General features: G+C 44.9%; 4 protein-coding genes and 1 long non-coding RNA gene across 5 annotated transcripts; 4 read left to right on the top strand and 1 right to left on the bottom strand.

Moving 5' to 3' along the window:
- The first annotated feature begins 8,141 nt into the window (after window positions 1-8,141).
- Window positions 8,142-12,090, top strand: Tsf2 (transferrin 2). The gene is made up of 8 exons (XM_076788429.1): window positions 8,142-8,305; window positions 8,389-8,801; window positions 8,883-9,000; window positions 9,229-9,836; window positions 10,107-10,271; window positions 10,357-10,445; window positions 10,508-10,848; window positions 10,998-12,090. Exons 1-8 carry the CDS (start codon window positions 8,239-8,241, stop codon window positions 11,636-11,638), a joined length of 2,442 nt encoding a protein of 813 aa, XP_076644544.1. The 5' UTR covers window positions 8,142-8,238; the 3' UTR covers window positions 11,639-12,090.
- Window positions 12,091-12,114: 24 nt separating this feature from the next.
- LOC143354398 (uncharacterized) lies at window positions 12,115-13,281 on the bottom strand. The gene is made up of 4 exons (XR_013082329.1): window positions 12,976-13,281; window positions 12,668-12,812; window positions 12,291-12,610; window positions 12,115-12,210 (listed from the first exon to the last, which is right to left on the bottom strand). It is a non-coding gene; the product is annotated as an uncharacterized LOC143354398 (long non-coding RNA).
- LOC143354396 (uncharacterized) lies at window positions 13,281-14,390 on the top strand. The gene is made up of 3 exons (XM_076788445.1): window positions 13,281-13,398; window positions 13,616-13,745; window positions 13,810-14,390. Exons 1-3 carry the CDS (start codon window positions 13,291-13,293, stop codon window positions 14,064-14,066), a joined length of 495 nt encoding a protein of 164 aa, XP_076644560.1. The 5' UTR covers window positions 13,281-13,290; the 3' UTR covers window positions 14,067-14,390.
- Window positions 14,391-14,524: 134 nt separating this feature from the next.
- Window positions 14,525-18,206, top strand: LOC143354691 (uncharacterized). The gene is made up of 6 exons (XM_076788955.1): window positions 14,525-14,652; window positions 14,723-14,843; window positions 15,002-15,499; window positions 16,290-16,635; window positions 16,912-17,123; window positions 17,662-18,206. The coding sequence occupies exons 1-6, from the start codon at window positions 14,525-14,527 to the stop codon at window positions 17,977-17,979; spliced, it is 1,623 nt and encodes a 540-aa protein (XP_076645070.1). The 3' UTR covers window positions 17,980-18,206.
- A 466-nt stretch (window positions 18,207-18,672) lies between these two features.
- On the top strand, window positions 18,673-27,581 carry LOC143354690 (uncharacterized). The gene is made up of 17 exons (XM_076788954.1): window positions 18,673-18,777; window positions 18,900-19,178; window positions 19,811-19,939; window positions 19,995-20,154; window positions 20,317-20,693; window positions 21,197-21,368; window positions 21,449-21,639; window positions 21,710-21,854; window positions 22,151-22,451; window positions 23,700-24,003; window positions 24,560-24,685; window positions 24,884-25,043; window positions 25,118-25,506; window positions 25,781-25,952; window positions 26,726-26,916; window positions 26,983-27,127; window positions 27,259-27,581. The coding sequence occupies exons 1-17, from the start codon at window positions 18,688-18,690 to the stop codon at window positions 27,579-27,581; spliced, it is 3,654 nt and encodes a 1,217-aa protein (XP_076645069.1). The 5' UTR covers window positions 18,673-18,687.
- The last annotated feature ends 215 nt before the right edge of the window (window positions 27,582-27,796 follow it).

Here is a 27,796-nt window from a genome sequence, read left to right as displayed (position 1 = left end):
GTTTTACGATTTTCTACCATCGTTGTTTCGGTTTATCGTGTTTACGAGCTGTTCCTGCATGGCTCCGAGCCTGATGCCGCGGAGTTTCGTTCGAGCGCCGCTTAGGTCTAGGCAGCTCGAAACAGCCGCTGGGCTGTGCCGCGCTCTTGCGTTAAACGTATGTTGCTTCTGTACACGGCGAAGACGACGCGGTAGTGGTAATTAGTAGACTGCGGATTTTATACGTTTATGGTTGCTCTCAACATGTGCGTCTCTCGGCGCAGGAAAAACTTTCAGAACGCTTCGGGAGATTCTTGTCCGCTTCCGAGCGTAATAAAACCGTCTGACCGAGGGAAAACGAGTTATTACAAACTCGTAGATTTTTGCATTTTCCAACGTTTCCACGGGATCCAGAGGATCTGGGAAGACGAGCGCGTTTCGAGGAGACAGGGCCCGGCACTCGGGGTGTTCGTTCGGTCTCGCTCAGAGGCCTATAAAGGCCGGCCGGCATTATCATTTTAATTACTTCGTTTTGTGTCAAATCGTTTTGCCAGATTCTTATCTCCGCGTCGGGACAAATTAGCACCCCGACTGGGTGCCCGGCGGAAACCTGTTCGCTGGAATCCGCAAATTACCTTTTCTGCCGCCTCGATATAAAGGACGGCGGACATTCGGAATGGCGAGACCGAGCCTTTTACGCGGCGGCGATTCCGCAAGCGCGAACAACCGTGTTTGCGCTGGCCGAGGCCGCCGGAAAACTCTCGACCCTTATCCCCGATGCAAATTAACACGTCCACGGTCATGCTCCGTGACATTTTCAATAAAAAAAAAACCTCACGGCCTCCGCGCTATCCAGAACGACCGGCGTTGTGCGCAAAGATGAACTCGAAACGATCTCCCGGAGAGGGAAATTGTCAATATTCTTTCGTGATAATGTTCTAAGACCTGAGAATATAATCTCTAGGGTGCTGATAAAAATTGATAAAAATGTTGTTCCTCATTGCTGTAAGCAACTCGAGCCAAATATTGTAGGAAATCAATGGAAATCGAAGTGATACACGTGTTTGCAATACAGTGGCCCAAGATCCACTAATCGCCATTGGGTTGTACAAATACATTATGTTGTCCTTGTTTGATGGTTGTATACGTCGCTCGTCTTATGTAGTGCCCCATGATTCCCCAAAATGGCGTCGTTGTGAATACCTGCGTGTATTTTCCTGCAATCTGAAACCTGAACAAGCACAATTTTACTGAAAAGCGACCCTGCCTATTCTCTGTCATCTGAATCAGAATTACCCTAACAGTTCGAATAACCGACGTCCCACTTTAATTTTCGGTTACGCTCGCACGTTGTACGTTTTCCTTTTCCGGTGGCGTTTCATCCCCGAAGGATGTGTCACACACACACAGAGAGAGGGGGGGGGGATCTCGTCTCGTCGGAGAATCAACGAGATTGACTTTTTCGCTGCCCCGGGGACCGAAAGGAGAGCGGAAGTGATGAATGGCGAGGGCAGGTCTTTTCAGGAGGCCGAACGAGAAAGAGAGACACCGACACCGGTGATCTTTTCGAGCCCGCGAGAGGGGCACACGAAAGACACAAAGCGCCGCTATCCGCACCATCAGTGTCCGATACCAGGCTCAGGTGACACGCTTTCCAAAGAGGTACCCATAGGGCTGGCGGTGGTGTGTACCTTTATTAAAGCGGTGACAAGCCCGAGGGCCGAGGGCCGAGGGACCGAGGGACCGAGAGAGCCCCGAGACAGCCAGCCCCGCCGACGGAGGCCCGCCGATGACAGAAAATATTTACAACGTCATCTTACCTAGACTGGGCGTTTTCCTGGCCGTGTTCGACGGCGCCAGGGCTGCGTCTCGGCCGGCCATTACGCCCGTGCCTCGCCTTCGCCGCGATTACACGCGTCCTTTTGTTTCCCCGGCGCGTTTCTTCCTCTCGACAATGAACGCGACAAGTGTACACCGAGGAACCCTGTGTTTATCCAGCAGGCGTTCGTCCCGAATCTCGCCATTTTGTGCGCTGTTTTGTATTTAGCCGTGCAGCAGACTGGTACGCCTTTCGACCCTTTCGCATCATAATAAAGCAATGATCACCAATTCTTCTTTATGGAACACATAACAGTTTCTTGATATTCATGAAAATATTGTCCGTTGTAACAACTTTTATCCAAAAGAATTGTTTCGACTCGGTGTTACTATCTAGATAAATTTTATTCAACCGTACTAACATTTGAGAAGTCCAACCACGCAATTTAAACCGCTTCAATGAAATGACTGAAACGCATTTAATAGAATAAGGGTAGCACCGTTTCCACCCTTAAGGAACTGACCCCCACGATGCCGATAACGAACGTGTTAATGAGACAAAAATGAGTTAAACCTGGTACGCTGGTTGGACAGGTGTACAGTAGCCAGAGGTGATCTGTGAGCGAGTTAGGTGTACACCAACTACCCCATACGAGCGATGGCGGGACTGCCAGATTGTGATCTCTCGACAAGAAAAAGCTACCAGCTCTTGTATCTAGTGGTTAGCCGGCTTTCGAGGTGTCGACACGAAACTGGTGCTGTTTAACATCCGGGAGGATCCTCGGCAAGAGATTTCACAGGCGATTGTATTCCCCGGAACGTCTCGGGCATAATGCCGGGACCCACGAATAATGATACAAAACCGCTGCAAAACCGCCAACAAATCGATTATTCGAATAGGTTGTCCGGTGGCCGCGTCGAATAAAAGTTACAACGGGCCGCGAAACCGCGAATCAACGGAGGATTTGTTCGCGCTCGATATTAAAAACCTATTAAACGGCCCCGCGAATCCGGGCGCGGGACACCTTTTGTAATCATTGTTGGAGCGTTTTTCATTTGGCGTGCACGCTACCGAAAAAAGGAGAAACGAAAAAAAAATTATTCGCATCCATCGTATTGTTCGGTGTGTGCCACGGCCCCGTTGCAATTTTTATGGACGATGCCGTGTATTTTCGGGCGAGCTGCGAGCACGCCGTGAATGCCGCTTGATAACAACAGACCGGAATAATTGTTGCAAACGGCTCGTTTCGCTGCCGTTGCGATGCGCGCCTGTTCGACAACCTTCCCCGCCGATAGATTTGTAAAAACGGCCGCGCGCCCGTTCGATCGCAGCCCGGCTACAACTAGGAACCAACAAAAGCGAGCCCCGGTAATTATCGGGCCCGCGGATATTGCGCGATTATAATGGCATTAAACGCGCCGGAACAAGAACTTCGCATTAATAGAGTGCCCACTTTCCGTTCAATTCAATTCCATCGGCGGGCACAATCGCCGTTCCGTTCGATCTCGAAAACGCACGGTAGGCTTTCCTCCATTTTTAACAATTATCCTGTCCGAACGTTTATTTTTTTTTTTCCCCCAAGAGGATATCGAGAATAGAAGCTCCGGTTGTCGGGAATCGGTACGGTTCGCTCGGGAGGATGATAATCGAACACGTCGTCGAAGGTGGCTTATGGTCGCGCGACGCTATTTGTCATGGGAAGAAGACGGCGCGCCTGATTATCCGAATAATTAAACCTTATTATATGATGTAGCGCCGCTCGTTATCTAACCGGTTCCGTCGATGAGCGTCGCAGATAAACTTAGCTGTCGTATAGCAGCTCTTGTAACGAATCAATTATAGTACTTGTGTAAGCACGAGCGTGTGTTAGCGCACTTCGACACTTATCGCGGCGAGGCTCGTGCCGGGACGCTTTACCTGAGAAGTTAGGCGGAAATCCGTTGAAATCGCAATTCGACAGAAAAAATCGCACAGAGATTCGACGTTGTTCAAATCTACAGATTATTTCTCCATCGCTTTACTACTGAGACGGATTCTCGTGTCGCTGTGCAATAATCAACCAATCAGGAATTTATTAATCTATGAAGTAGTATAATTCTTAAAAGTAGAATAGAGATCGACGGCAGTGGTTAATATTTTTACCAGTTTGAGCTTACATTCCAGAGATTCTTGTGCGAGTTTTGACCAGGGTCACGTGACGCAGTAATGGCGGCGGTCCCCGCGCCACGAAACTCCGCAAATTGTTGTTTCTCAGCAGAATGCGGAAGATAATCGTGATTTTTCAGTACTCTACAGAAATGTTCACTGCTGAACAACACTCTCCGTCCGAGAATAATAAAGTATGACCGCTAATTATTTAACACAAGCGTTCGAAAGTCTCCAGGTGAAGAGGTGCATCAAATTCGATGAATTTTCGATGTTTCTTGATAAATCGTAGTGCTTAGACGTTGGAGAAGGTTCAGAACAATCGGAATTCCTGACTACGTTTACAGTGAGCTTTTTAAGGAGCAATCGTCGCGGAGGATCGGCTGTCGGCCGATGATCGTGAGTCATAGCGATCGGCGGCCGGGTTCGCAGATCATATATTTATCGCGGGTTTCGGAACGCGACTGGATGTTTCTTCTCAGGGACAAATCAATGGGGCTGGCCAGCGCGGCGGCGTCCGCCGTTTGATGTCGAGGGAAGAGAGCTCTCTTCTCTCGGCCCGCTGGATTCAGCTATCTCGGCGTCGTCGCTCGTCGCCGACGCCGGCGGCATCCCACCGCGATAACGCCATTATGCGAATTCGCGATTTGCATATTTCAGAAAGCGCTGCACAGGAAAGCATAAACAACTCCGTGGCTCTCTCGCAACGAGAGCGCCGCGCCGCGCCGCGTGGCTTCCTCGTCAGAGGAGTTACACGCATGGAAGATTTACGGAGAGTCTGCGTTTCCCTTTTCTTCTTTCTTTCCCCTTTCTTCCCTTCGCTTTTTTTCTCTCCTCTCCCTTTCTTTCTCTCTCTCTCCCTCTCTCCCTTTCCTTTTTCGGGCAAAGGGTTGAACCAAGCAGGGAGGGGAGACCAGGCAGGCAGACAACTCGCACTTTGTATTCAGGCATAAATGCATGACGACTAGAACTGGCTGAATTCCGGGAGGACCATCCGCGATCACGCAACGGAAAACCGAATTCCAAGTTTTCATTCTTCGTCGAGCATCTTCGCCGCTGGCACGAGGTCGATCCGATGATCGCGGCGTGTCATGATCCTCGTAAACGAAGTTAACGAGGATTTCTGCCGGCCGGACCTCCCGTTGGTCCGCTCGAACCGGTATGAAAATCATTGGCAGAGTATCAGCACTCGAGGCATTCTCGTCGCGTTGCTTGTCCCGAACCGATCATTAATATATCATGTCAACGTTGCGTTTCTACATCGGTGGCGGCGATTAAAGTCACATTTTATTACAACGACGTGAACCATGTGAAATTATATCAATCGGTGACACGCGAGCCTTAAAACGTCGCCGTTTCACTACCGCGCCCGCACCGCGCCGCTCTGCGCCACTCGCCGGTCAGCATCATCGGTGTCTTGCATGTCACGTTCATTTACATTCGCGAAACGGACAGGCGGATGAATAAATTATTCGCGAGTATATCAATTATACATGCGATACGAGCCCGCTGCTGCTGGAAATACGCTTTTTCCCCGATCGGCTCGGCGCGCATACGCGGCGACGCGACGGCTCTCTCCCGGTGACTCGATGATTTTCGTCAGCCTCTCCCCTTTAAGAATTATCGACTGCCGGGTAAGACATACAAGTTTTTCAGGTGCAGTCACGTGTACGCCGGTTGCTACAGTGTCCGAGGCTTCCGCGCCACATAATTCTGCTAGCGTTGCAACTAAGTTGATTAGAGGTCTATTGTCGCACGAACACACGACAACCCGGCAAACCCTCCAATAGTCGGCTGGGACTCGCACGCTCCCGTTTTGTAACTATAATCATGGTTTATCGACGGGCCTAATCCCTTAGTTAATGAACTGGCTTCCTGCGCAATTCAACCCCTTCCCTCTAGTCAGCAATGTTTATAATCACGGTATAGGAACAAGTAGCAAAACGAGCATAATCCGATTATCGCCTGTTTAATGTATTCCTTTTCTTTCTTATTTTGCAAAAAGGTCCACGGTCTAATCGTTACACTGGTAGTCTCTGCAGACATAAGAATAAATAAACAACCGTTCAGTCACCATCCGTCACCGAATAAAATCGGAAGAAAACTCGAACTAGTTGCGCCTCGAGACGGACGAATCTATTTCAAGGGGAAAGAGACGTTGAAGGGCAGAAAGGGGATGAGAGAGAAAGAGAGAAAAAGAGAGAGAGAGAGAGAGAGAGAGAGAGAGAGAGAGAGAGAGAGAGAGAGAGAGAGAGAGAGAGGAAGATGAAAGAAGGAAGCGAAAAGATCAGGAAGCAACGAACGGCGGGGTTGAAACGTATCCACGCTTTATTATTATTTTATTCGGATGTTCTTCGCAGCGTTATACCCCATAACCCACCCTCTTCCCTACACCTTTTCCTGCAACACCGTCTACGTTGCTCTCTCCTTCTTCTGGTGGAGAGGGGGAGACGGCATGTCGTAATCCTCCGCCCCCCGTTTTCTCAAAGTCCTTAGTATGGGGGCGGGGGGTGCAGGAGATCGCGACAGGGACGTTAAAATTTAAGGTTTCCGTCGACACGTCGCGACCCATAAATTTTCTCGCTCGAAACCGCGGTGCTTTCCTTCGGCCACGCTTGACAAACCACCATCGCCCCCCAACCCCCTAACCATCCCCCGGAAAAGATCGTTCTCGTTGTTTATGATCGCGCCGCACACGATGGTCTACTGAAAACGGGCCGTCTTAATGATCCTCCGTAGAATCCGTACCGAATCCGTAAACAGTTACCAAGATAATGTGAAAACAAAGGATAATGTGTCTGTACTAGCGATACTGAAAACCGCTCGATCAGTCTCGGCTATTTAACGAACAGTAATTAAAATCCTAAGAATGGCTGCACCACCTGGCAAGGAAGCTGGAGATTCTAAAATTGTAGTCCTGAGAATATCGATGCGATCGGTGGTTCAAAAGTCCGGGATTCTTTGACTCCAAATAAATTGACCAAATAAATTGGTCGCCGTTTAGTAGCTTCCTCTACAAAAATACAGAATTACAGATTGGAAGGGTTAACATTAAAACAGCAAAGTGTTTGCAACCGCAACTGTAAGGTGTATAAAAGGTGTACTATTAGACTGGCACTGCCATCCATGGTAAAGCGATCCAACTGAACCCTCAAAATTTGTTTTATAATAAATCATTTGTTAATTGATACATACAGCGCTGAGAATCAATTGGAATTAGCACCAAACGCTGTTAAACGCTCTAGCGGCCTCAAGATTTGCGGAGTATCATTGCTTATGATAATAAATGCTACATAAAACAGTATTCGATCTTATACAAATTAAGAAATATATCTAGAACAGAAGAGGGTCATATAATATGACAGGAGTTATTAACTACACGCCTAATATTCGAAAGGTATAAGTTAATTAATTAAATATTCAACAAACAAATGCAGTTACAAATGATTCGCGCAGCTTCCCCCATAAGATACAATAGAAAAATCGGCACGAATCATCTGTTTCCGAAACTCTCCAAATAGCGCCATTCCACGTAGTGGCAGAATGCTCAAACTGCTAGCCAATTTTTAGTTCAACTCTCCCATCCAGATGGCGTCACTTACCAATGTTTGTGGCAGTCGTCGATAATGTAAAATTCTATTTAGACACTATTAACGTTGATTAATTGTAAATTATGTTAAACTATCTTGAACACATTGTAAATAATAATTCATGTATTCGTTGTTTCTTATCAACGAATTTCTTTCATTAAAGCAGATCTAAATAAACCTTCAAATGAGTAGTGTCACAAATTTATTAAATCCTTGAAGAAGAAACTCATTTGTAAGTATATAAATACTTCACATTAATTAAATTTGGATAACTGAATTCAATAATTTATTTGAATATCTTCCTCAGATGTTGTTAACGCAAAAATGGCGCCACATTACCGTTCAGGAAAATATCCACTGTCGATAACGTTTGTCTACCAGTTTCAGCACAAACGAGCTACAGGAGCCTATTCCTCTCTGCCTATACCTTGTTTGTGATAGAATCTCCTACACCTCGTCTGTGGTGGCAGAACTGTGAAACTGGTAAGCAAAGATTATCGACAGTGGTTATTTTTCTGAACCAATAGATGACGCTACCATTCTGTTCCGTAACCACTGACTGTCAGCAACGTCGATATTTCAGGTCTTGTAACCCGAAACTTCACATGGTGATTGGTCTACTCCCGTAACACGTCCGTGGTAGCGTCATAGTACTGGGTGTTGTCTCTCGTTTTAATTAATGTTTGCGTTAATAAAGTGTTAAAAATGCTGTCCAGAGTCGGTGGTCGAACATTCTTAACCGTTTTTGGTTTGTTTTGGCTGCTCGTGCACGGTATATAAAATAATTAACTGTTTCTAAACAAATACTTTACCAGAAATACTCCATTATATTTCATCTACAACATTTATCCACAGGTCAGAATCTCAACAACACTGTTACATGGTGCACAATATCAGATTCTGAGCAAGACAAGTGCAATGCATTTTCAAGAGCAGTCGACAGAGATATTTCATACTTTGACCGTAACTACATTTCGCTGCAATGTAAACAAGCAACAAGCAAAGAGGAGTGTGTGGCTATGTTAGACCATGAGAATGCTCAGATAACTACTCTGGACCCTGGAGAGATTTTTATAGCTGGAAGATACCACAGTTTAATACCTATTATGCAGGAAATATACGAAACTGGACTAAACTATCAACATGCAGTCGCAGTAATTAAGAAAGGATCTTTACCGGATGTACAGAGCTTACACCATCTGAGGGGTAAGAAAGCTTGCTTTGCAGGTCTTGGGATGCTTGCTGGTTGGGTTATACCCATTCACATAGTAAGTATAATTGTTTTCCGCATGTACCAATTATTCTATCCTAATAATAATTCTAGCAATAATGATTATTTCTTCTTTTAGCTTATGAAATACGGTGGACTGGAAATTATTGACTGCAATAATCATGTAAAATCAGCTATCACATTCTTTGGTCCTAGCTGCGCAGTTAACTCGTTAATAGATAAATACAATCCATTGGGTAAGTTCATGGATATTCTATTAAACAAAAATTCTCTTCCTTCCCCAAGAAAAATATTTGATTCCCAGAAATAATCCTGAAAATTGTCGAGAACCTGAATATGCTGGGAAATCCTGAATATTCTCGAGAATCCTGCAATATTCGAGAACTCGCCTCGATCCCGAATAAAATTCCGGATTCGCCATTTTCGGGTTTTCGCACACCTCTAATCATTAAATAAAATTCCAGGTGATAATTCCGACCAATTATGCAAACTGTGCATTGGCAAGATACCTGGGGACAGGTGTACAAGCGCAGATCCTTACGCAGGATACAATGGAGCATTCAAGTGTTTGATAGAAGCAGGAGAGATTGCCTTCTTAGTGCATTCGACCGTGGACGAAATGATTTCTGACTACAAGGATCTGGTGAAGAGGGATCAGTTTGAACTACTTTGTACAGATGGTACTCGGAGGAGCATCGACGAATACAAGCTCTGTAACTGGGGAGTAGTACCGTCGCGCGCGATAGTTGTTTCATCCGCCACGAAAGTTGAGACTCGCCGGCTGTATCAACGGTTTTTGGAAAAATCCGTTCGTATATTGCACAAAGGCAACTACACGAATTCGAGCGATTTTTACGACAGCAATTTCGAGAACAGGCCCGGCTACAATAACAGAAGCGGATACGCCAACCCCAACGAGTACAACACGGACAACTTCGAGAATCACAACGACTACGATAGGGGCTACAACGGCTGGGACAAGCCCGAGTCTACGAATATACAACCGATAGAGACGTTCAACATATTCGAATCGGCGCCGAGATACGGAATGCATCACAACTTAATGTTTTCGGTAATTATCGCATTTGCAATTCAACACTAGGGTCAGGGGACGCGTTGTAATATTTTTAATTTACAATATTGAGATGGCATCCATGAGGAATTATTCAACAAATTTATGTCTTTGGGTTTATACTATTTTATAAATTGGTTAAAAATTTGAATAGACATTCTCATTATTTTCATAAAGTAATGTAAAATAGTCACTCTTAGTGTTCCGTAAATCTAGTATTAAGAAAACGTCGTGTACCCTGTTAGACTGCAATGAATTCCGCAATTCAAGGATTCGGCACGAGACTTCGTTCAATTGCCGGAGAAAGATCAAACCTATGGTGGGTATCTGGGCAGATCGTTGGACCCCATACTGGAAGTTCGTCGCTGCCCAGTGAATAGAATGACTTTGTGCGTTACATCCGATCCGGAAATGGAAAAGTGTGTGAAAATGAAGGTAAACACAAATTCAGGAAAAGAAACGTGCTTCTGCCGTCGTGATATGTACTTTAACGTCGTCGCAATTGCTTGCTTCATTACAGATAGCATTGAAGGCGCAGCTACTTAAGCCCGAGTTGAATTGCCACAAGGGCCACAGTCAAATCCATTGCATGCAGGCTATTCAAAGCGGGTGAGTACTATAGGCGCAACGACCACTCTCTCCAAGTCGACGTTTAATTTAATACATTCTAGGAATGCGGACGTAACGGTATTGGACACCAGCGACGTGTACACCGCTGGACTTCGCTTCGAACTGATCCCGTTCATCGCAGAAATGTATAACCTACCTACGCCGGAGTACTATGTGGTCGCGGTGGCGAAGGAGGAGGACGACAACACGGATTTGACCTACTTGAAGAACAAATACACTTGTCACACCGGGATCAACACGGCAGCCGGCTGGGTTTACCCTCTCGCGTATCTTATCTCGAATACTTGGATCCGGGGTTATGGATGCGACTCGGTACGCGCTGCTGCCGAATATTTCAGCAAATCTTGCGTACCTGGTGCGCTCAGTACCGAATACAACACAGGTAACAAGCCCTAGCCTGTATCTGAACTATTTGTCAAAAAGTTCTTGAGCTAATCAGAAATGTCTCAGAGAACGTATCTGTGTAAATCTCTTTAGTTCCCTGGCTTTTTAAAAAAATTCCGCGCCTGATCTCGCATGCGCTTGTTGCAGGAGTGCCTTACGACAACATGTGCGACCTGTGTCACGGAGCGAGCTTTCGCTACTGCCGCAGGGACGCATCTGAAGATTATTTTGGATACACTGGTGCCTTCAGATGTCTGGTAGAAGGCGGCGGAGACGTGGCCTTCGTGAAACACACGACGGTCACCGAGAACACCGACGGCAAACGGCAAGAGACCTGGGCTCGCAACACATTCCTGAAGGATTTCGAACTTCTCTGTCCCGACGGCACTCGACGGCCGACTACCGATTACGTGCATTGCAACCTTGGGAAAGTCGCGTCGAACGCGATCGTCACCCGCGGAGGATATTACGGATACAACGAGACGCAGATAAACGCTTACATAAACTTGTTCATTTATGCCCAGCAGTTCTACGGGAGGAAAGAGCAAGACGAGTTCAGCTTCAGTATGTTCTTCAGCGAGCCTCCTTACAGCGATCTGATCTTCCAGGATGCCACGCAACAGCTCGTGGTGGTGCCACCCGAGAAAAGAGAGTTCAGCGCGTACCTTGGTAGCGACTTCATGCGCGCACGAAGAATCGTCGACTGCAACGCCGGTGCGTCTGCTATAGAACAATCGATATTGGCCACGATAGTTATGGTTCTACTCACCTACGTGTTCAGTAGATAGAATCTCATTACCCTCTCGATAGAACGAGTCTCCATTCTACATGTACAATAGAACCAAACGAGGAAAATGGATAGAATATCGAGAAGTTCGTAGTATGTTACATAAAGAGATATATTCGTACGTCGCCACGTTTCTAATTTATAGCTATATAATTCTCCCGTGGAATGTGTTCACGAGACGATTCTAGTTTCTCTATTTTATGTATACAAATGCCTTATTAGATGACTGATCGCGTTGAATATTATTTTAACACAACTAGGAGTATAGGTGAATGCTGCAGAGATATCATTGTTATCGATTCGAACATTCCAGAGTCGAAACCGATCCGTCCATATTTCGAAGTTTTACCATTATTGTAAGATTCTGAACGTATGTAATAGTTTTACGTGTACCTTATGCCGTCCACTGACATTTTTGTACATTTCGAATTAAAATAAATTTATATCTTCGTACACCTGTGTGTTTCACTGTTTTTTTTTTACTTTACAGTTTTTGGGGGCTACAGGTAACTTCATTGGACAATCCTTACTACAATTTCCCAGAGTTCGTGAGTTCCTTGATCTTTTTGGCTACTGTGAAAGAAGAAAAGAACGGAGATTTAATGAACATCATTAAAAATACTAACACTGATGAAAATAATATATGCTCGAACCTAAAGAAATTAATCGCCGCTGTAACTTTTTTGATAGCATGATCTTCGAAAGCTTCTTTGACTTTTTATGACCTTTTAACGATTTGCCAGGCTGTTTCTCATTTGTCACGCATGATTGCGGGTAGGGAATTTTTTGCGTGGCGTGGGGTACCTTAAGAAAAATTAATTAATTTCATATATTAACTTTTAAGAGGTGTTAGAAGTTGAATTACACTGGGAGAATGCTTTCGTGGGTTCGAAAGATTTTGCGATTTCGGTTGCGCAAGTACGTCGATGCGTCTCAGCTTCTTTGACACCCTATGCACCTTTTTACGACGATCCTGAAACATCCTCCATTATTATGTACATTATTATCAATATAAACAACCACAAATCACCTTTTTCTGTTTTTTGCTATCCGTTTTTAACGTGGGATCGTCCACGCTTTTCGCGGAATTCATGGTATCCACTTTCCTAGGTGCGCACCAATAATTTTTCCTCCTCGACGCCGCGCGATGTCTTCTAAAAACTATAGCTCGACGTCTGCAGCATAAAACAATTCATCTCGTAAGCGAGAGACATTCGTGTAACGCGGAACAGAATATTTACTCTGATCTATAAATCGCGATGCTCTGATCTTCGGCATCGTTTTTAGGATTCGCCAAATTCTTTGCGGATTGGTGCATGCTTAACGCGTACTACTCACATTCTCCCTTGATGCAGTGTGTTCTTTGGAACTTGGAATTTCTCAGGGTCGTCCCTGCGGTCGGATCATCGTTTTTATTCGACTCTCGAGAAAGAATTGAAGGCAGCGAGCGTCTCGCTTCACGACACTCCTCCTCGCTTCGTTGTCATTCAACAACATTTACCATCCGTCAAGATCCTCTAAATTATATTCACCAATCCCCCCGGGTTCACAAATAATCCCGTCAAGCCTAAGTCTGTACCATTTAAAAAATTAACACCATCCATCTCAGCTTCGCTCAACTCATCCAGATCCATTAAACCGCTCGTTAACGATATGAACACGGGTGTCAAGACGGGTGTTCCAGAAAAAACGTCGAGGTATGAGAAACTAGCGAAGCCGAAGAAGAGGGTCGACAAGAACATCCACCAGAATCCGTACCTCGTAGGTTCTACCAATGAAGGGCGTACTGGCAAGGGACACTTAAGTGTAACAAGGCGATTTTAATGCAATTTATGGGTGGTAACAGTTTATTGAAAAATAGAGGCGAAGGCTGACTGCAATCCTCGTAGATGTGGATGAAGAAACTTACTTTTTGAGATGTCTGGAAAATTTGGCTAATTTCTAGCTTTATTTACAGCTAATTATATTAAATTTCCAGGTGAAATCAGGAGCCCTATCCTACCAGATCTCCGACAATCTGAACAAACTAGCCAATCCAAAGCGAAGACCGGAAGCACACGAGCCTGTAGATTCACGCGTGCCGAGTAAAACTGCCCCGACAGCCACAGGTATTGATTTCAACTGTAAAATCTTGTTCATACGAGTACCAAGACTTATTTTCTACTTTCTCAGTGAGATATGGATCCCACAAACTGATAAACAGCGACGAGCAGTCGAAGGAGGCGCAAGAAACCAGAAAGAAGAAGTTCCTCATAGACACCTACGCCAGGATCGTCGCAGCCAGGAACAAACGCACTTCGAAACGCTTGCAGGACCTGGCCAAGCCTAAAAGTTATTCCGCTAGATCAGAACCTGCCGAGGAGTTCGACGACTACATGCAGAACATAAACAAGTGCAACGTGAAAGTTGCTCCTCGCCTAGCGAGATAAGAGAAACAATGTAACCGAAGCGATGGAAATATAAAAGCATAAATTAAAACTATCAGACTGTTTTGCTTCTTGATAATTACAGTTGACGTTAAACAATTCTGTTTCGACTTGTATCGAATAGTTTAAAAATAGGCGAAAAGGGAAAAACAAACGAAGGTTCGTTTACCTTCGATCATGTCCCTTCTCGTTGTCTGCTAGAAAGCAACCGTCTGCAAAGAGGACGTTGCTGAGACAGCAAAAATGGAACGACATCGTTCAAAGTGAACCATTTCTGCGAATCTGAACCACAAAATGCCGTCGCCAACAGTTCCCCAAGAAATTTCTGCTGCCACCGAAACCACCCAACCTAGACATCTGTCAAACGATACACGAGAGATCAAGGATCAATAAGGATCAGGATACTCTTATCACTGATTTATTGACTTTGAGTTACAAATTTGCTTGGAAGATTTTGAAATATGCCTCCGAGAATGAAGGATGCAAGGGGTGGTGGTAGGTCAAGGGGTACTCTTGCGAAGGAACCGCCTGCTAAACGAAGAAGATCACCTCCTAGGAGGCGAGGTCAGAAGGCTAAGGGCAAGATAAGGTAACTGGGAATCTGGAATATAATTTTTCTGAATTCTTCTCGCCGTGACAAACAATTGTTCCTTTGCAAGGCAGGGGAAATACACGCTGAAGCTGAAGGGATGGCTGAAGACACCAGCAGACTGGTCGCGATTCAACGCCTGGGCCAAGGTCAACGCTTTGCCGAAGAAGTACCCGGAACCTGAACCAATAGTGAGTAGCCCCTCTTTCTATCAAAAATTTCAGAAACTATTATTAAATCTAGCGAACGTTTACATTAAGAATTTAAAATCCTATCATAGCATTGCTGAGCAAGTGCCTAGAATAAAAATGGTGGTCAATTCAGCTTCTAACGACTCGATACTCTTCAGGTACGGCCATCGAAGCCCTTGTCCAAGCTAAGGAAGAGGATTAAGATCATCGCACTGCCAAAGGCAACTCCTGACCCTAGCATCCTGTGTCGACTGGACTGGAGTATTCCCAGAACTGCCTTGAAGATCGTTGCCTCGAAACGTCTGATGCTTCTCGCTCTGCCTCGTGTCAAGCTGTGCGACTATGGTCGCGTTTATTACAAAGTTTCTCCGGCAGCATTGAAGTATGAGGCATCGGAGAGAATGACTCAGTTGAGCAAGCCTCGCGACTGCATTAGAGAGAAACGCAAATTCGAGGAGAAGGTGGCCGATCTGACTGAGAAATGTAAGTCTAAAGCGACGTCCTTGTGCGAAGAGTCTCGAGGAATCGATGAGGATAGACTAAATGAGCTGGCAGAGTGCAAGAAGCTTCTCAAGTGTCCTGGCGTGCTGACTCCTGAGGAAATCGCTTTGATATTCACGCCCTTGGGAGTTAACAGGAGGGCGCTGGTGTACAAGGTCAGTTTTAGCATCCCCTGAGAGCGTCCTTAGAAATTGTAGAAAACTAATGGAGCGAATCTTGATCTTCTCATTAATTAATCGTCTCTGTCTCAAAAGTTTTAATACTCTACGCATGGTGAGACTAATTTGCAGATCATCTTTCAGCAATTCAAACACACTTATTCGCACAATACAGAAATTGCAAGTAGCCGGGGATCTTCAAACATTACAGAAACGAGGGAACTAGGCTGCTAGTTCTGCTAGATTATTTACAATTATTAAACCGCGGATCTTTATGCGAAACAAAAATTGTTTCTGTCAATAGCGATTCGCAGGGACCAATCAAGAATTTGATACTCTCTTAAATAGTCTTAGCAAGTTGCAAGTAATGTCTCGATATTCTGAAATTCCTTTAATTTTTACATTGTTTGAAGTTACACCCACCCATTTTTGTCATAAATGCATCAAATCCGCATTCTAATAAGAACGCATTAATTATTAAATAAAAATATATATACATTAGTGCAGTTTTCGGATTAATTACTAGAATAAAATTTTGACTGACACATATTTCACGAATCAAGAATGAAATGTCGGACCTTGCACTTGTTCAAACACATCGCTCGAATCATCTGCGTGTTTGCTAAAAGAGACCGTCCGACTGTCTCGCACGCTATGAATCATGCGTCAACGCGATTCTCGCCGTGTATAGAGTACCTAAACGTGTAATCAGATTACACTTTGCTCAACTGCGATGCACTTTAACATTTCCATACGTTGTTTGCAATGGGATTTCTGTCTTTCGCAGATCACACCGTGGATGCAGTACATTGCTCTGCCAAAGTACACGAGGATAAAATTCAGAACGGATGAGGCAGCTAAGGAATGGAAGAAGCAGATCGTCGAGAAGGGAGAGGAGAGGGGTAAAAAAGCATTGGCTGAGCAGCAGAAGAAAGTGGGTACGAAAAGAAAGCATGACGAGACGGAGGAAGAAGACGGCGGGGGTGAAGGCGACGCTGAGGACAAACCTGACGAAAAGGAGAAAGAGGAGAAAGCTAAGAAGAGGAAACTGGAGAAAAATGCGTGGAGATACACACCGTACCCTTGCAAGGAAGACGCTTTTATTATCAGGAAATCTGCTTTGAAGGGAAAAGGTGTGCATCGTAAAAGTATAATTTTGAAAACAATTTTAAAGATAAGCTGAAGGCCTATACCCGCGTAGGAGTTCACACGAAACGGCTCGTGTTCTTTATTTTAATTTTAAAGATGAAATCGAAAATATATTCCCGAGCATTAACACGAAACGGATCGCGTTCAACGTGCAATACTCTGCAATTCTTTGCGTGTTTTCGAGCACATGGACACGTGGGTGTACACGCTGCATTGTTGAAGCAATTGGTGGCTTGATTAGCAACGTTATCTTGTTGCAGTGCCACCGGGCGTTGGAGAATTAGCCAAGCCAAAAGTCCGCAAAAGCAGGGCTTGCAAGTCGAATCCGTTCACTGTCAAAAAGGCAGCGTTGTCGGCCTCGGCTTCGGGACGAGTAGAATCGCTGGCGAAGCCCCGTAAACCTAGGGATCCTGTAGAAAGACAGCCACCGCGCGAGAAGGACGATTATGGGAGACCGATTATTCCGATGCCTGTAGGATCTATCATTTTTATTGAAAGTATGTCTGCGGTGGTCGAGCAGAAGATATATTTTGTTCAAAATAGTACACGTCGTAATTCGACTGCGGATTTTATGCATTTATGACAAAAATTAGCAGATTAAACGCAGAACGGTACAGTGAATCCGGGATATAAGTCGTCGAGGCTTCTAAGTTAGCGGTCGCGGAATTAAAAAAGGAATCCACAGTATAGGTTTTAAAAAACAGAAAAATATTTCTACATCGAATATGAAGTACATTTTGCAAGTCTAACGATCCCAATCTAATGGTTTTACACTGCATTTTGCATAAAAATTGACAGTCTAATCTTTAAAAAGCAGAAAAATGTATCTACTTCGAATATGAAGTAGATTTTGCAAGTCTAATGATCACTCTCTAATGGTTTTACACTGCATTTCAAATGTGCTTCTCTGAACCATTAATAATTATGACTCACCTTCTTTTCCTCGTCCACCAGAGACATAATTTTTGTCGCTCGAACGAAATGCATGGTAACGATCCATATGTCTCTAGCCGTATGGGAAAGTCTTGCCCGAAACGAAGCCCTACAAGATGGGCGAGTGTCCGTCGGAAGATGACAAGAAGGAGAAGAAAATTCGAAAGAAGCGGCCGATCGATCCGATCGCCTATGAAGCGACTTACGATCCATGTATCGATCCAGAGCTAGCGAAGAGACAGAAGAGGGAGAGGAAACGGGCGGAGAAAATGATGAAGAAAAAGCCGAAGAAAAAGAGGAAGCAGAAGAAAAAAGAAGAGACGCCAGGGGAGGAACAGGAGGAGAAAGAGGAGGAAAAAGAGGAGGAGATAGAGGAAGAAGCGGAAGAAGAATAACATGAAATTTCTGTCGAATACAAATAAATAGGAAAACATCGAATTAGAATTATGCTTGGCGGTACACTGATTCAAACCGAAGGATGATTTGATCACACATCGGAAAAATTGGGATCGAGAATAAATATCTTCCCTCTCTTAACCCTAGCACTCCCAACCCAGGGAGGGGGGATTCCTCGAATCCATACTCTTTTTACTCATTTAAAAAGAAAATGGTCCTAATTTAAAGTTTTCCTGTGAGTGCTAGGGTTAAGGATTCGATATATCATATCCCCAAAAAGATCAGAATCTCATGAAATATTTTTAAGCAGAAATTGCATTTTTTAAAGGATACTAAAAGCGCATATAACGTTTACAGTTTACCAATTCGATTACAAGTTCCATTTTCCTCTCATCAATTATGACTCACCTACGAGATAATTTAGATAAGCTCGCAAATAATCCGAGAAAGTGGGACGCTTCAATCCTTACGTAATTTGATTACATGTGCTCCGATTCGAGCAGTCGGCAACGCGATTAATATCCCCTATAAAAACGGCGATTACGCTCGCGATCTTTGCCACTCGCGACTAGTGTAATACTAATCTTATCATAACAAGCAAACGCTCATAAATAACGAGGTAAATAGTTTATCGGGAAAACTTTGCAACGCGATAGGGAAACATGTTTTGCGGTTTTTACCGGTAGGAAAAGGACAAGGCCTCGAGTATGCGAACGAGGAAAAAACAGATCGTCAACAATTCGGATAAGTGTCGCACCGTTCGTCGTGCGTGCATCGTTTCGCTTTTGCCGGCGACAGTAAGCTTGCTTTGCGTTAACGGGAAAAATGTAGTTAGCTCGATAAGGCTCAATGAGACAACCGGAGGATCGCGATAACATTCCCCAATAAATTAGTTAATAATCAACCGGTTTTGTTAAAGCGTCGACTGACTCGAGCGGTGGGCGAACAAGGTCGAGACTCCGGCTTCGAGATAAAAGTGGAACGAGAGGCGTCGGCAGTCAAAGAAGTCAAGATGCTGCCGTTCGTATTTTGTTTGCTCGGGATCGGTAGCGTTCTTTGCGATACCTCGCAGCCGGAAACGCGAGCACCGACCGGAAGGATCCGAGGATCTATTCTGGAGTCAAGGCTTGGCCGCAAGATTTATTCCTTCCGCGGAGTGAGATACGCCGAGCCACCCACGGGACCGCGACGTTTTCAGGTAAATTATTGCTCCATTTATTTCTTAACTGTGTCCAATAACAACCCTGAATATTCCTACAAAATCAGGGTAATTAATGTGACCGAACTAGGAAAGTTGAAATTTATAGTAGATCATAGAGGATGCTAATTCGGCCCTTTTGATTTGGATCGCGTTAAAAAATCTCAATAAAATCTGGTTCAATCGATCACGATAAAAATGAACTTCTGAACCTAGCAAAAAATTAGAGTCGCATAGATGTAATGTACCCGGTAAAAAATTAATTGATCCACTGCCGTATAATATTAAAACCAAATCTACGGAAACACAGTAATCAGATGGAGTACCCATTAACCCAGATCGATCAGGCAGCTTTTAAGTCGGAAGAACTTGTTTTAAAATGGTACCAAATGACCTGACTTCTTCGGGAAAGGATTGGTTTACAAGTAAAACGAATCGAAGAGACGATTCTTTTCGCTCCTAAGACGAGTCGAAGTGCGCAACGCGGTTTTATCGTCCCGCTGACATTCGGCCGAAAGTTATTATGCGCGACCTTCGTCCATGGGAACGAAGAAGTTTCCTTGCATTTCCTTTTACGCGGATATTTATGAGACACCGGTGAGAATGGGTTCTGCAATTTTCTCGTCACGCAGGTTGCTACTCCGGCTGCCGACTGGAACGATGTTTTCGACGCGACTGAAGAAGGTCCTGGATGTCCGAACATAGGTGGGATGGAGCCTATGTCCGAGGACTGTCTGCGATTAAACGTGTACACGACCAAGGTGACGATCCAGCTATGCTTTTGTGAAGGATTCTTTTCAATCTGATGAATTTTAGCTACCCTCGGAGCGCGAGAATGTTAAGCGACCTGTACTGGTGTTCTTCCATCCGGGAGGATTCTACTCGTTCTCCGGACAGAGCTTTTTCTTTGGGCCACAATACTTGATGGACAAGGACATTGTGCTGGTCACCGTCAATTATCGTCTGGCGACCCTAGGTAATTCGTAGACCGACTGGTAAATTCATAGATACACTGGTAGATTGATAGATCAATTTGTAAGTTCATAGATAGACTGGTAAATCAATAGGAACCTTAGGAATCAGCCAACAGCAACATTAGAACAATTTTTTTCAAGATCCCGCTTCTGAACGTTCGCAGGATTCATAAGCACAGGTGACGCAGCAGCGCCCGGCAACTTAGGCTTGAAGGACCAAGTCCAAGCCTTGAGATGGATCCAAAGAAACATAGCTGCCTTTGGCGGAGACCCTAACTGCGTGACTATCAGCGGCTACAGCGTCGGAGGACTCAGCGTGATGCTCCACCTGGTGTCCCCCATGTCCAAGGACCTCTTTCATAGAGCGATCGTGATGAGTGGATCATTACTGACCACCGAACCCTATCCGACCGAGCAGAAGAGGTTCGCTGTGAAACAGGCGACGCTTTTGGACTGTCCCACTAATAACAACGAGGCGATGATCGCTTGTCTGAGGACGAAGCCTGTGGAGAACTTCACGGACACTATTTCCGAGTTCTTTGTTCGTTTGTTGTGTCATAGGGAACAGAGATGGGATCGAGCATCGACGATTGTACTCTACCTATGACGTCGAAACCTGCAGTCTCGTTCTACCGTGTCTAACTTCGAATCCTAGAAGCGGGCTGCAGGTTGAATTCAAATCTTGGAGACCAGATTTCATGAAAGATTATGCTCGCAACTACTACTTTCCATTTTCCAGAGGGTTCCTAAAGGATTGAAGTCTATTGAACCTCTTGCTAGGTTTACAGAGCACTAAAATTTATGAAAACGTTTAGCCATCTTTTAAATAGTATATACCCTAAGAACTAATTTGGTTTTAATATTTCTTGCAATAATCGTGAATCAAACATGTTGTAACGTCATTGTGACGGGTCCAGTAAACCTAGTGATCGCGAAAAATATGAATGCAATCAGCGTTCATTAATGAAGCACTTGAGCCCATCTCTGATTAAAAGGCGACAAGATCGTCCAGTTTCCGGTTGAAACAAATGCGACTTCTTGCAGGAATGGCACGGAGATCCGATAGTAGTTTGGTACCCGGTCGTAGAACCCAGCGTTCCCGGCGTAGAACGATTCCTGCCGGATCAGCCCGTCAATCTGATCAGAAAAGGACAGTTCCACCAAGTACCAACCATATTCGGCGTGACGAAGGACGAGTTCGGTGGAGTAGTCGTCGGTGAGCACGTCTACGAATGTGTTCCGACAGCGTATACAACGTTCGCGGTTACCCTCGACGTAAATTCCGACGTTTTACAGCGTTCGAGAATCAAACTAAAGCAGGAAACGACTACTACCGCGACATGAACGACAACTTCGATCGCATCGCACCGATCAGCTTCATGTACGAACGTGGAACGCCGCGGTCGAAGTATGACAGCGACCAGTTACGCCAGTTTTACTTCCACGGGAAGCCGATTGATTCGAATAACAGAAAGGGCCTTGCCGAGGTAATTAGGTTCTCTAACTACCGATTTACCTTTGTTTGGAAGCTTGCGAAAAATTGCGATTTCTTTGCAGATTTACGCCGACAGCGTTATTATTTTCCCGATGCATCGAGGGGCGAAACTGTTCGCAGACTACTCGAAGAAACCAGTTTACTTTTACGAGTTCACTTATCAGGGACGTTACAGCTTCGTCAGGTGGAACGCCACTACCACGTACGGTGCGTTTACTGGAAATGAAAATTATTTTAATAGCGCTCTTGTTTTTGTTTCTGGCACGCGCTATTGGAACTTAAATCGTAGGGCAAGGGGTTAATGTGGTAAATGCAAACTATGTCTTTCCTTTGGGAAATTGTTAGGGACAAAGAAGTTCCAATTAACTGAGTTGAAACAAGTGGTAGAACAAGTCAACCTAGCACATGATCTCTGTCTGAATTCTACTAGTTTCATGATTTATCTTATAAAGATCAAAGTAGTCAAAACTGGGTCGTATAAATTGAAACCGAATTGGTTCCAGGGGTGGTACACCACGACGACCTGCAGTACCTGTTCTTCATGAAGGCGATCTTCCCCTTCTTCGACAGCAACGCTCCCGAGATCCCCATGGTGGATCTATACACATCAATGTGGACGACATTCGTACAGACCGGTGAACCAGTTCCCAAGAGCGGTCCGTACAGCAACATTAGATGGGACAAGTTTACATCGCAGCAAGACAACTATTTGGAAATTAATCTGACCCCGACGATGAGGACTGGCTTGCACCCGGCGAGGATGCGCGAATGGGAGAGACTGTTTCCTCTGCCCCCGTTGTCATAACCCGAATAATTAATTATACAGTACTTGAGCTCGTAACACTTCAATGAAATTCTGTGAACCTATCGCAAATACGATGTGTAAATATCGGCCTTGCAAATAAAACGTTTACACTTCTTATCTGTTGTTTGTGGTTTGCCCCTGGCACAAAAGTTTATGAAACAAGATATCTGGTTTCCCTGTCAACGAATTGGTTAATCAAGCCATAAAAGTGGTATAATGACTTGGGGAATTGATTAGAAAGCGTTAGAAATAGAAGGTGATCAAACATGTCGTTCTGTGGGTTATTTTTAGATTGTTTATAAGGGAATTATAGTAATAGGGCAGTGTCAGGACTTGCAAAGATGAGTCACTCAAACATAAGTGATTCTGAAGTAGAATTATGATCGTCTTCCACGAAGTGGTTCATTGGAAAAAGTCTACTCAATGAACGTAATGAACCTATTAATGCTAGACGTAGTAACTCAGACGGGCTACTTTTTGAGACATGCCACAAAATGGTGGAGTCCACACGGGTCCACAGATACTATTATCAAAAGAAAACATCTCTAAAATACATGTAATATAGGAATACTAATTATTAAACTACGGATCTTTACGCAAAGTAAAAGTGCACTGCATCTCTTGCGAGAAGCTGGAGTTAAATGAAAATTAATTTCACCCGAGAATAATTTTGATGCATAGACGACACAACAATATCCACTTTTCGAATACTGTTTTATAGTTTACCCAGCCAATTTCAATATTGATTACCGTGGCTCTCGCACATCGAATTTCAACAACGCAACAACCACCAACGTTGTGCCCGTCGCATAATTACGAAAAAAGCGCCAAATTATTTATAGTAGACTTAAATGGCGACGTCGTCGCGGCGCTTATCGCAATTTGCAATTAAATGCACGAACGCACTGAATAAACGTTTTTAAAAAAGTTCTGATAAACCGGAGCTATTTTCGCGCGTTTCCATCAGCTTCACGTATTTTCGTGCCGCGGCTGCTGTTAGGTCTAATAAGCGAAACGCATGAAAAATCGTCGTAGATCAAAGTACGAGACAATTGGCGAGATCTTCGTACGGCGGACGGTAGATTCGTGAAAAAAAGCTCCGGCGTACGTGTTTCCTTGTACGGGGTGATCTTACGTGAGCGTTTACGAAGCACCATTGTTCCCCCGCAATTGTAATTGGATTTCCCCACTCGCTTTCCTCGTTGCCAGAAGTATAAATCGCTCGGATCTGTCCTGTGACCGTTCAGTGCTCGTACGAGCACCAGCCGAGTCCGTTTCGAACTGGATCGAGCAGATACTCGTCTTCAAGACAGAGGCTTTCCCGGGCTGAGCAGAGAAATCATAAAAATGAGGCCCGCGTTGTTGATCATTGCCTGCGTTGCCGGCATCGTTGCCGGCCAAACACCCTTGGAAGATCCACTACAGTTGCTGGTTAATGCACCGATCGGGCCAATCCGTGGGTCCATTATACTCTCGAGGCTGGGGCGAAAGATTTTTTCTTACCGCGGTATTAGATACGCCGAACCTCCCATTGGACAACAACGTTTCCAAGTAAGCGCTCAGCACGAGACAATTTATTTGTTTATATGGTGATCGCGAAACTTTTGATGCCGATGACCTTGACCGGTCGCTGTCCAACGAAGGAGGAGCTGTCGTAGGTGGAGACTATGAGAAGGATGCGTCATACGATTGTTATTCAAGAAACGCTCTAACGAGTCCTTCCGTTGCTGGTATAAATACGACAGCCACGGTCAAGAGATCACGCGGTCACCTGTGAATCACGTCGCAAAAGTTAACGTGCATATTAGCTTCATGTTTGAAGGGGGCGTGGGGAAAGGAGGATGTCAATTTTAACGAATGTTGCTCCTGTGCTCTCTCTCTCTTATTATACTGCGGCTGAAAACTGTCTGGAGTGTACAATAACTTATTAGAAATTAGTTTGTATTACACATTGGAAACGTGCCTGATTCCTTGTTTTATTTTAACACGAAATTGGCCACGAACTTTTGCGCTGACGTAATAGATTCTTTCACCTTCGGTCGCAAAACATGCATTGCCATCTCCAGTTTGTCTTGTTATCTTAACAAATGATTCTATGATTGCACAGCCGCCGATTCCCGCAGCTGATTGGCAGGACACTTTCGATGCCAGCGAGGAGGGACCCAGCTGCCCTTATCCGCGGGCCGAGAAGCCGTCGGAAGATTGTCTTCGTCTGAACGTGTACACCACGAAAGTGAGTATAGTGAGCGCTGCCCCCGAGTGTCAAGCGGTGGGGAGTGTCTACGAGCGATTGGCTGCTCGGTAACTGCCCAGTCTCTGGAAGGGCGTACCTTCACAGCCCCACAACGAGCAGTTACCGAACCACAACTGCACTGCATGTACTTATCATCAAATGTTGGAAGAATTCAGATTAACAGGGGTCTAATTACAGTTGCCTTGCGAGACCGAGAATGTGTCCAGGCCGGTCATGGTGTTCATACACCCTGGTGGCTTCTACAGCTACTCAGGGCAGAGCTCATGGTGGGGACCGCAGTACATCATGGAGAAGGACATCGTATTGGTCACCATCAACTATCGCCTAGGAGCCTTAGGTACTTTAAAGACGAAGCACAAGAAATAAATATAAAATAAATATGAAATAAATCTAAAAATATACGTTTTCCAGGATTCCTGAGCACTGGGGACAGCCTAGCGCCCGGGAACAATGGTCTGAAGGACCAAGTGATAGCTCTTCGATGGATCCAAAGGAACATCGCTAGTTTCGGCGGCAATCCAAACGCTGTCACTCTCGTCGGTGACAGCGCCGGAAGCTTGAGCATCATGTTGCACATGTTGTCACCGATGTCTCAGAACTTGTTCCACAGAGCTATTTCCATGAGCGGTTCGGTGCTTGCACCAGGCGTTTACGATGGTGTCGCGAGCCATGGACAGAAGCAGTTGGCCAAGAAAGTAGCTCAATTGCTGGATTGCCCTACTGACACCACCGGTTCGATGTTGCTGTGCCTGAACACGAAGCCATTTGAGAACTTCAGCAACACCTTGGAAGCATCATTCGTGAGTTCAAAAACGATCTAGCCCCTTTCATTGCACTGCCACCAATCTTCCGCTTAAGTGATTTACAATTCTTATAGACTCTTATCTACCGCCCTGAATATTTAAGGAGTTTAATTTCGAAAAAAAAACAACCACTGTTCAAGGATTCGTTCTACGGAAAAGACTCTCGCGTAGAACGGTTCTTTGGACTCCCCCAAATGTTACGAAAAAATTACAATTTCTTCGAGAACGTTTCAATCCGAGAGTTAATTAACTTTTCATATATTTTACAAAGGAATGGAGAGGCAATCCGATTCTGCTCTGGCAGCCAGTTGTAGAACCCGAAGCGCGTGGCGTAGAGAGATTCCTGACTGCTCAACCATACGATCTGATCAAGCAGGGGAAATTCAAACAGGTTCCGTACATACTCGGCGTCACGGAGAACGAATTCGCAGGAGTCGAAACCAGTGAGTATCCCGTCATTATTAACCTAAGTACGCCGCGCTCGTCCGCAACTCTATCTCCCAGGTACGACGCGCTCGTCCGTAACTCTGTCTCCCAGGGACGGCGCGTATGGCCGCGGATGGCACAAAAGCCACTATAGTGGTTCGTACCGTTCAAACTGATGCTTTCCACGGAAGCCACTATAGTGGCGTACAGGGCCCGGTCTTCGTAGATTCGCGATAAGGTAGAGTAACTACATTACCGTCAAAAAATGGTTTTACGTGCCTCAAGTTTTCGTCCTTATATAAGAATATTTTGTCGCTGGAAAAGGGCACATTCGAAAGAGGAAGCTTCAATCTAGTGCGCGCTGGTCAGGAGCTGCCGAGATTATGCAGATATTTGGTAATATAAGCGTTAGAAGTAGGCCAAAAATTGACGATGTGCATGCCGTGGAATCCAAGCATTTTTATGCCAATGGATGAGTTTTCTGGATGAAATCGAGAGCAGCGCGCTCTAGAAAATGTCTCCAGCTACAAATTCAGCTTATATTTTGTCATGATTCTCTGCGAAATAAAGCGAAAAACTTGAAGCACGTATCTGTCTTGAAGCAAGTTTAGTCACAGACTTAACACCCGTCGGATCAACACCAAGACGGATCTTAAGTCTGTGTCTGAAGGCAGTGAATGGATCTTATTAATTAAAAAGTCACGTGACTATCCCGGGCCCTTAAAGACATCAACGTCTCCAAAGTACGTAGCATTTCAACCCTATCTTGAACCCTGATTGCTCGTTTCAGGGTACCTAAGCGACTATTTGAACAATGGCACAGCGTTCCAAGAGATCAACGACGAATGGTTCCGCCTCGCTCCGACAATATTCTATTACGAACGCGAAACGCCTCGATCGCATTACATCAGCAGGGAGTTGAGGAAATTCTACTTCAAGGATAAGCCGATCAACGTGGCTACGAACAAAGATCTTGGTCTGGTAAGTATAATTAATTTGGAAATGTTCTTTTCGGGACATTATTGAACAGCGTTTACCATTTTCCAGCTATACGGCGACGGCATAATCATATTCCCCATGTACCGCGCGGCTAAGCTGTTCGCAACCTACTCGAACCAGCCGGTGTACTTCTACAAATTCTCGTACAAGTCGCGCTACAGTTTCTACCAGTGGAACGAGACCACGCCATTCGGTAAAATTGCGTTGTATACACTGTCGTTCATCAATATTTGCTCACCCCTATTTGTTCAGCAAATACACGATGAAGGGCCTACGCAGTGAATCGATCGACAGATACTTGATGTCTGTTTTCACCTATTCCAGATGGAGTGGCGCATCAGGACGATCTTCAATACCTATTCTGGTTGAAGCAGCTCTTCCCGTACTTCGACAACGACGCACCCGAAATCCCCATGGTGGAGATCTCCACTTCTATCTGGTCTAACTTCGTCGAAACTGGCGAGCCGATACCAAAGAACAACGAGAAGCTCAGAGACGTAACATGGAGCACGCTCGTACCATCGAGAACTAATTATCTGGACATCAATCTACATCCCACCATGAAGACAGACTTCTTCCCGGAGAGAATGCGCTTATGGGAAAGACTGTTCCCTCTGCCCACCGGGCCGCACAACGTGAAACACTAAGCATTTTTAGAAATAACAAACGATTTCGTCCTGATAAACACGCTACTAATCTTCTGTCCAGAAAGCAGTAAAAATATAGCGGAAAAGTAGAGATCACTGTCTCAATTTTCTTCACTCCTTAATCCTCGGACAGCGGACCATTCTTGCAATAATATTGATGATGTTTAAGATGGACTGCTTTGCTCGACATTTTAATCTCTCTATGATTCTTTATG

Source organism: Halictus rubicundus, chromosome 5 (genome assembly GCF_050948215.1).
Source record: "Halictus rubicundus isolate RS-2024b chromosome 5, iyHalRubi1_principal, whole genome shotgun sequence".
Classification (NCBI taxonomy): Eukaryota; Metazoa; Arthropoda; class Insecta; order Hymenoptera; family Halictidae; genus Halictus; species Halictus rubicundus.
This window is presented reverse-complemented; position numbering and strand designations above follow the sequence as displayed.

What these genes read in the sequence shown, in the direction of transcription:
- Tsf2 (XM_076788429.1), top strand. Translation starts at nt 8,239, where the DNA reads ATGCTGTCCAGAGTCGGTGGTCGAACATTCTTAACCGTTTTTGGTTTG. An exon ending in AGATAAATACAATCCATTGG is followed by an intron (nt 9,001 to 9,228) that starts GTAAGTTCATGG and finishes ATAAAATTCCAG; the next exon opens with GTGATAATTCCGACCAATTA. An exon ending in ATCACAACTTAATGTTTTCG is followed by an intron (nt 9,837 to 10,106) that starts GTAATTATCGCA and finishes CCGCAATTCAAG; the next exon opens with GATTCGGCACGAGACTTCGT.
- LOC143354396 (XM_076788445.1), top strand. Translation starts at nt 13,291, where the DNA reads ATGAACACGGGTGTCAAGACGGGTGTTCCAGAAAAAACGTCGAGGTAT. An exon ending in TCCACCAGAATCCGTACCTC is followed by an intron (nt 13,399 to 13,615) that starts GTAGGTTCTACC and finishes TTAAATTTCCAG; the next exon opens with GTGAAATCAGGAGCCCTATC. An exon ending in AACTGCCCCGACAGCCACAG is followed by an intron (nt 13,746 to 13,809) that starts GTATTGATTTCA and finishes CTACTTTCTCAG; the next exon opens with TGAGATATGGATCCCACAAA.
- LOC143354691 (XM_076788955.1), top strand. Translation starts at nt 14,525, where the DNA reads ATGCCTCCGAGAATGAAGGATGCAAGGGGTGGTGGTAGGTCAAGGGGT. An exon ending in ACCCGGAACCTGAACCAATA is followed by an intron (nt 14,844 to 15,001) that starts GTGAGTAGCCCC and finishes GATACTCTTCAG; the next exon opens with GTACGGCCATCGAAGCCCTT. An exon ending in GGAGGGCGCTGGTGTACAAG is followed by an intron (nt 15,500 to 16,289) that starts GTCAGTTTTAGC and finishes TGTCTTTCGCAG; the next exon opens with ATCACACCGTGGATGCAGTA.
- LOC143354690 (XM_076788954.1), top strand. Translation starts at nt 18,688, where the DNA reads ATGCGAACGAGGAAAAAACAGATCGTCAACAATTCGGATAAGTGTCGC. An exon ending in GAACGCCACTACCACGTACG is followed by an intron (nt 21,855 to 22,150) that starts GTGCGTTTACTG and finishes AATTGGTTCCAG; the next exon opens with GGGTGGTACACCACGACGAC. An exon ending in CGAACAAAGATCTTGGTCTG is followed by an intron (nt 26,917 to 26,982) that starts GTAAGTATAATT and finishes ACCATTTTCCAG; the next exon opens with CTATACGGCGACGGCATAAT.